At 39.1% G+C, this 7,867-nt stretch overlaps 2 protein-coding genes across 3 annotated transcripts in view; one reads left to right on the top strand and one right to left on the bottom strand.

Annotated features, from left to right (window-relative positions):
- The window catches only part of LOC111478848 (E3 ubiquitin-protein ligase UPL5-like), a 7,306-nt gene extending 2,542 nt beyond the window's left edge, over nt 1-4,764 (bottom strand). The window contains exon 1 of the mRNA XM_023123347.1: nt 2,657-4,764. Within this exon, the coding sequence (XP_022979115.1) occupies nt 2,657-4,559 (1,903 nt within the window). The 5' untranslated portion in view covers nt 4,560-4,764. The remainder of the gene's footprint in view (nt 1-2,656) is intronic.
- Nucleotides 4,765-4,993: 229 nt separating this feature from the next.
- Nucleotides 4,994-7,584, top strand: LOC111478849 (inositol monophosphatase 1-like). Of its 2 annotated transcripts, none has more exons than XM_023123348.1 (11): nt 4,994-5,134; nt 5,274-5,329; nt 5,439-5,489; nt 5,577-5,657; nt 5,746-5,849; nt 5,934-6,018; nt 6,194-6,248; nt 6,744-6,787; nt 6,931-6,999; nt 7,093-7,250; nt 7,360-7,584. In XM_023123348.1, exons 1-11 carry the CDS (start codon nt 5,122-5,124, stop codon nt 7,451-7,453), a joined length of 810 nt encoding a protein of 269 aa, XP_022979116.1. In that variant the 5' UTR covers nt 4,994-5,121; the 3' UTR covers nt 7,454-7,584. The 2 variants fall into 2 exon arrangements, with proteins under 2 accessions (XP_022979116.1, XP_022979117.1); XM_023123349.1 differs by having other exon boundaries at nt 5,000-5,138.
- The last annotated feature ends 283 nt before the right edge of the window (nt 7,585-7,867 follow it).

The raw sequence follows: 7,867 nt of genomic DNA, 5'->3' as shown, positions 1-7,867 counted from the left end.
GGGGGGGAATGAGGGATTTATGATTATAGGAAGCAAAAGTATTGGAGAATTTACACCAAGATATAGTGGGGTAATCAGGATTATTGAAGAGTTTTGTATAAGCAAGGATCGAGAGGCAGTTTTTTTAGTAGTAAACAAGGGTTGTGTGAGTCAGATAAGGCGATTGTGGTCTTCCTTTCTATTATGAGGTTGATTAAAATTTGCTTGTTGGTCGGGTTTTCGGTGGGCGATGGAAGGTAGTTTCAATGAGGTTGAAGGTTGAAGAAACTTGTCCAACCTTTTCGTTCTTCGCCCAGTGGAATAAAGAGCTCATTAAGAACACCATTTCCATGAAGCAGAGAGATTTCAGCAACAATGCCCTTTTTGTTGGTGAGTTTTTCTATCCAAATGGTCTGTTCTAGAAAATATTTCTCTTGAAGAACTTTTGGCTTAATCGAGCTGATAGTAGTACATGATATGATGTTTTTAGCCATTAAAAAAAAGACCATTTCAATGACAAGGGGTCAAACATCACTAGGATTTGTCTACAACCCTCTAAAAGTTCTATTATTTCTCTAACCTCACAAACTCCATAACAAAGCTCAAACTCCCCCTATTGCAAAAATCTCCGCCCCCTCAAAAAGGTGGATAAAGAAGAAACTTTTCAATCATCTCCCCAAGGCCTTTGTGTTTGGCAAGCTAAATGTTGAACACATCGAAAAAGAGACTCCATACCATCCAAGTATAGTCGCAACTACACAATGAACAAGATCTTCCTCTGCCTTCTGACAAAGAATGCAATAAACAGGCCCAGCCAAAAAGGCATCTTTCTTGAAAGCCAATCAAAGGTATTACCCTTCCGTGGATGACCTCCAAACAAAGAATTAAACCCTACTTGGAATTTTCACCTTCCACATAACCAAAAAAATAGACTCGCCAATCAAACCTTAACAAAGAAGGGTTCAACAAATGCTAAAAAAACGAATAGGAAGAAAAAACACCAATGGGGTTAGGACATCAAGAGTGAATATCCCTCTCCATGGCCTAAGCTCAAACTCTCCAATGATCAGATAACAAACAAAGGAAACCAAACAACAAAGAGTTAAAGCTCCATGAGGGAATAAAATATTAGACACGAAACAATTTTTTACAGAGAACATATGATATAAATGGGAAAATGTAGAGCAAAAGGATCTATCCCACAACCACTTATCCTCCCACAAGTACATTCCTTCTCATTACCCACATAACATTGAATCATATCCAAAAAGGAAGGAAGCATATAAGAAATATCTTTCTAAGAACTTCTACAAGTACCTTTAATCCCACCCATTACTCATTCAAACAAATTGACCGTTGTTACTCACAATAATCCTTTGCCAAAGAATATTATACTCATCAAGGAAATGCCAGGGCCATTTGGTCAGCAACGGTTTGTTGCAAGTTAGGTTTCCCACAACCTAAAAATTCACCATTTGTGTGCTTCTCCCCTTTTAAACTCCTTCCCATAAAATATCCGACATAAGTTTCTCGACGGTGTCACAGATAGAATAAGGGCTCTAAAGAGAGGAAAAATAAAAAAATAAAAAATAGGGAGGGATACCACTCACCGAATGAATGAGAATCAGTCTACTACTGTACGAAAAGAAGCTCCTTTTCCAAGTGGCAGATCTCTTTTTCACCTCCTCAACAGAATCTAAAAAATGAATGGTTTTCACTCATAGAGTTTCACATCTTTCACTCTTTGCACAGTCAAACCTTTCAATCAATTTGATCTTTTGATATCTTTCATTGGAAGGAGTTAGATAATTTACTTGCCTTTGGCAGTATCTTTGATCTTTTGGAATGAAATCGTCCAATCTCTTCTCCAAAAAAAAAAAAAAAAAACCTTTCAACCAAGTTAATAAGTAATCACTATACCTAAGATCCAACAACTTTCCCACATAAACTATTTAGTTTGAGATTTACTAACTTGAATCTAAAAAGGGGGATTCATGAGTTACATGAGGCAAAATTTCAGTCGTTTAGTTTTTGTAATTTATGCCCTTTCCACCATGTGAACAGTGCCTGAGAATCTGATTTCAGATCTCACAGCCACCAAAACTAATAAAATCTGTCCCTAAATCATTGTTTTGCCTCACTTCGCCTACCAACTCATCTTCCTCCAAAATTATATTGCGATTAAATGTTGCCATAGATGCAGTGACAGAAAAGCTAAAAGCAAGCTGAGTGCAATCAAATACTCACTTCAATTAAATTTTTTTAAAAAGCAGTGAATGACATTAGAACTTGCTCGTGCACACAATTCATGAGGAATATACTTAATGATGCATCATGGAAAACTTTAATAATTTTCTTTATTTACCAAATGAACGATTAACCTACAGAGTCCACTGGTATGGTTGAAAGTATCAGTTTAATATGCACTTGGTCTACCAGCCCTACCTAGCAAAATCAACTAAATAGCATCACTTCTATTTATTCATGCAAAATGAAATCCAAAAGCAACCTGCGTGGGAGGTTCCCCACTTGGTGTATGGGTAAGAAGTACTGTAACTTTATTAAAAGTGAAAAACATTTAGGCAACTTCTATTCATAATCATGGTTACTTGTTTACATTCAGAAGAACAAGTATCAAATAAAAACTACTATCAAAGGAACACGTCAGTAAGCTCACCAGGGTTGGGAAAGAACCTTCTTCGATCATTAGGACATGCAACAAAAAGGGCATTTTGTGGGTTAAAAATAGCCTTGCAGACCAGCAAAAACCACTCTCGCAAGACACCAGGGCCCGTAGCCTCCTCATTTTTGAATAGCACAAATAGTCCATGGCGTAGAGCCTCAACACTCGCATTTGTGATGTACTCAAAAGATTCTTCCAATAATTGGGACCTATCAATCAGCATTTCCTGCAGTTCCTCATAATCCTCTGTTGGCTCAGGAAACATAAGCATTGACAGATGTCTTCTAGATTCAGAATTTATTACATCCTTGTGGCAAAGAATCCACGAATAATCATCAGCTCGCTTTGCAAATCTAATAATGAGCTCACAAATAGAAGATTTCCTTGGCCTCATGATTGCCCAAAATTCTTCTTTAAGACCCTGGAAAAGAAGGGAGATGTCATTCAATTCTTTTAGAATTGGAAGATACTGAGACCATCCTATGTAGGGGATTACACAGTTCCCCTTTCCTTTATCGGTCAAGAAAGCTTCCATTCCTTGAAGACATAAATCCATCTGTTTCAACAAACTAAGATATATATTATGAAGAAATTCACCCTCTTCTCCATATGAAGAATCCCTAAAGCCTCCCCTATCCAGTGGCACATTCTTGGAGCCATGAAAACTCAATTTCTCTGGAATTGCATTGCGTAAAGGAAGTAAAAATGCTGTAAAATCACTAATATCAGTCACAGAAGGCCCTGCAATTGTGGGAGACCGTATGCTTGAGGATAAGTCGATGGACAATTTATTGGCCAGTTCATTAACAAACGGAAAAAGCTCGGGCGTTTTGATGGGTCCCCAAACACTTTCTAAGCATCTCATCCCGCGACTATTGCCATCAGTTTCCAACAATGAGCCCAGTGTACTGCGGCATAAAACATATAAACCGTCCTCCGGAGTATCTCTCCTAAGCAAATTACAAAATTCTAATACTATAATCGCACAGCACTTTTTTAACGATTTGGGAACTGAATGACAAAGCAAATCCATGAAATGCTTAATCAAATTATCAGCACAATCTGTATTTCCCTTAATCGGAGACAAATAAAGCATCACTAGCGCTGCTGGGGCAGAAAGGGACAAGAAAACCTGGAGTTGCTTCATTGCCGGATCTAAGTCCGTTTGCGTAGCCAAACTTAAGAAATCGGTCATCAAGGTAGTGAGAATTTCCGAAGCAGAAAACACAACCTCCCCCCTATAAAGTCGTAGAACCAATGAAACCATGTCGTCAACAATCTGCCAAGCTTTCGGATGCTCCGTGCTCCTCATGCGACCAACTAATTGCAGCTCGGCATTGTTCTGTATCGAACACTCGCGTAGTGACTGTTCGTGCTGGAGTTGCCTTCCCCTATATATCAACCTCTGCTCAAAAACTGGTATGCGCGTAATAGCTTGTATCCGCTCATGAAGCGATATCACTGAATCGTTAGTATTGGCGAGCATTACCATAGTATTCCCGACGGACATCGTTCTGACAAAAAATTGCAACTCGTGCGGAAAGAGAATGGGCTTTGGTGAGGTTTCTGCCGCCATAGAGGTCGAGGAATCATCAAAACCCCGATACTCAAAGTCGGAGCTAGTTCCTTCACCCAACCGGCCGTCAAAAGAGGAGTCGATCGCACTCGTTTCGTCTTTCTTCATTCTGATAGAAATTAAGTCAAACAACTGAGCGTCCTCGTCCTCGTCCTCGTCGTCAAGACTGGCAGCATAGTCATCTAACTTGCGCTTGGACGAGACGCAAGGATGACGGTGACCCTGAGAGTTGTGGCGATTAAGCTGGCAGTGTTCGGCGTCGGCAGTACCGCTGTTGATGTAGACCCGTTCGACGGTGGCAGGAAATTCGGCGATAGACATTGAAGGTGGGCCACCACCACCAAGTAAAACAAAAGGCCGATCAACGTGAAAAGCCGGAGCACATAAATAGATAGAAGGCAGGTACAGCGGGCGGCGATCGGCGATCGGCGAAGGTGGGAGAGAACGTGAAGAATGAAAGGGGAAGAAAATTGAAGTAGTTCACGTCGGAGTCGTCACCACCAACCACTGCGAAATTTCTGCAGATGGTAATAACACTTTCCTATTTAGAAGCCGATAATGCTCTGGTGCACCAGTTACACCGTAACTTCACTGTATCGAACATGGTTTATACAGCTGTACGGCCCTGATCTCTTCACTTTGCAGTTCAAGTTCATCCCCATAGAAATCCAACCGTCCAATTTCAAGTCCCTTTTTAAATCAAAATTAAAATAGTAGTAATTAACATGTTTTTATTTTTTTATTTTTTATTGAAGCCATAAATAAATGAGTGTGCTTAGGGTCTAAGCTACTTGGGCAACATGGATCAGACGAACGGATGACAAGATTCTACTTTTCTGATACCATTTTTCAACTCCCTCCATCCCTATCCCAGTAACCAACAATGTCTGATAATGGTGGGTAGGCTAATGAATCCCTCATTTCTCTTATTGATATCGCCTCGCAATTTCTCAATTTTCCTATTTCATTTCTATATTATGAACCCTAATCTCCCGTTCTAATCATTTCTGCAAACAAAAAATCGTCTGATTTTAGATTCGCTTCAAGAGTTCCTTGCCGCTGCTGTCGATGCTGCCAAGAAAGCCGGTCAGGTCAGTCTTTGTTCTCGCTTACGATCGTGTATTCGTTTCGCTTTCCAAATCAATTTTTACTGTTGATTTTGGTTTTTCTCAGATTTTAATTTTATTTCGTTTCTTGTAGTTGATTCGTGAGAAATTCTACTTAACCAAACATGTCGTACACAAAGGAGAGGTACCGCTTTATTGTCGTCATTATCAGTGTCGAATTTGAATCCGTTTTTTGTTTATGGATTCTACTATGTTTTGTCTTGGAATACAGGTGGATTTGGTCACTGAAACTGACAAAGCTTGTGAAGATCTTGTATTTGGTCATCTCAAGCAGCGCTTTCCATCGCACAAGGTAGACTTTTAGTCAGTTTCTTCATGGGAAAGCCCTATAATCTTGACTGGACTGTGACCTTATTTGGTTCAATCGTTCATTGTTTTAGTTTATTGGTGAAGAAACTACAGCTGCTTATGGTGCTGTGGAGCTGACTGACGAGCCCACATGGATAGTAGATCCCATCGATGGAACTACTAACTTTGTTCACGGGTGCTAATTTATCTACATACTCTGTGGTTATCCAATCTTATTTCTTGTTTATAAAAATCTCAATAACTTTCAAAAAATTGTCAGGTTTCCCTTTGTTTGTGTCTCAATTGGTTTAACTATTGGCAAAGTTCCAACAGTTGGTGTTGTATTCAATCCAATCATTGATGAGGTGAGGAAATGTGTATGACTGTTAGAACAGTATAGTTTGGATTCTGCTTTAGAATATCTGAAATTTTACACTTATTTTGATTTGATCTTTGTACTTCTAATATTGGCTATCTTATCAGCTTTTATCGGCCAAAGTCAATTATAGTTCTATTCAATCGTGTCTGTATCATGTGTAGCTTTTTACTGGCATTCGTGGACAAGGGGCGTATCTCAATGGGAAAGCCATTAAAGGTGAGTTCATGTGATCTTTTAAGTTCTACCGTTCAAGCAAAAATACTAGGCACTAGGCATGGTTCGTAGTAGCCCAATCCATGGCTAGCAGATATTGTCTTCTTTGGGTTTTCCCTCTCGGACTTCCCCTCAGGATTTTTAAAACACGTCCGTTATGTCAAGGTTTACACACCTTTATATAGAATGTTTCGTTTTCCTCCCCAACTATTGTGAGATCTCACATTGATTGGAGAGAGGAATAAGTGCGAGCAAGAACGCTGGGTCTCGAAGGGGGTGGATTGTGAGATCCCACATCGGTTAGGGAGGGGAGGAGAGCAAAACATTCTTTATAAGGGAATGGAAACCTCTTCTTAGCATATGCGTTTTAAAAACTTAGAGAAGAAGCTTGAAAGAGAAAGTCCAAGATGACAATAATATCGGCGAGGAGTTGGGCTGTTACATGGTTAGTTTTGTCACATCACATCAAATTCTTAAATGAATTTCTACATATTGCAGTATCCTCCCAAGATGAACTAATGAAATCTCTTCTGGCAATTGAGGTAAAAGTCAGCATTCAAATCAAGATCTTATAGCACACTTCAAATTAAAGAGTGAAAACAGGGTTAAATCACGTATGGTTTTTAATAAACAAATTTGAATAACACGAAAAACCAATCGTAACTGTTGAATGCTGGATGAACAGATTGCAGCGACACGTGACAAATCGTATATAGATGCTACTACTGGCAGAATCAATAGGCTTCTCTTTAAGGTGCATTTTTAAGCTCATTTGAAATTTGACATCTTAGTTCAATCAAAATGGCTTTGGTTTATTATCATCAGTCTCTATCTATTATGCTTGTAGGCGAGATCTCTTAGGATAAGTGGATCATGTGCATTAAGTCTCTGTGACATTGCGTGTGGAAGAATCGATCTATTTTATATAAATGGCTATGGAGGTCCTTGGGACGTGGCTGCTGGCGCTGTGATTGTCACGGAAGCTGGAGGATTGGTCTATGATCCGTAAGTAATCACACGGAATTTCTTTTCATGCTATGGTTTGCTTTCTTCAGAGCTGAAAAACTTGCTTGTTTGTCTGTTTTGGGGTTTTACCTACTGGTTTTTGCGTCAGATCTGGTACAGAATTTGATATCACAGCAACGAGAGTTGCTTCTTCTAATCCACTTCTCAAGGAGGCATTTGTTGAAGCTTTGGCACATCCTTGATGAGAGTGTATCTTCAAGCTTATGAGTCGAATCCGTGCAGAGTGGAAATGGGCTTAAGGAAAACCAGAACCCAAGAGCCCAGTGGGCTTGAATAAATGGGCTAATGTTAATCCAAGTCCATTAGAACGGAAGAGAAGGAATTTGTAGGTGATTTTTTTTTCAAAATTCAAAAACATTATTAAAACGTTCGTGGTTATTTTATATAATTTAAGATTTTTTTTCAATATGGAGGTTAATTAAAAAATAATAAATTATATTCCTCCACATAAATGTATGATGGATATTAAATAATTCTGGCTAATTGTAGGGGGGCTAGGAAGAGGTATGTGAGTTGGAGGTGGGCCCAAAAGCCAACCAAAAAGAATTATTATGGCTTTTTTTCAAAGAAAATATGTAGCAATTCCTTAGACCATT

This window comes from Cucurbita maxima, unplaced genomic scaffold (assembly GCF_002738345.1).
Source record: "Cucurbita maxima cultivar Rimu unplaced genomic scaffold, Cmax_1.0 Cma_Scf00004, whole genome shotgun sequence".
In the NCBI taxonomy this organism is placed as follows: Eukaryota; Viridiplantae; Streptophyta; class Magnoliopsida; order Cucurbitales; family Cucurbitaceae; genus Cucurbita; species Cucurbita maxima.
The sequence above is the reverse complement of the archived record's forward strand: the minus strand, read 5'-3'. Positions and strand labels throughout refer to the sequence as shown.

Coding starts and splice junctions, on each gene's coding strand:
- LOC111478849 (XM_023123348.1), top strand. Junction 6,019..6,193: donor TCAATCCAATCATTGATGAG/GTGAGGAAATGT, acceptor TATCATGTGTAG/CTTTTTACTGGCATTCGTGG. Junction 7,251..7,359: donor GGAGGATTGGTCTATGATCC/GTAAGTAATCAC, acceptor TTTTTGCGTCAG/ATCTGGTACAGAATTTGATA.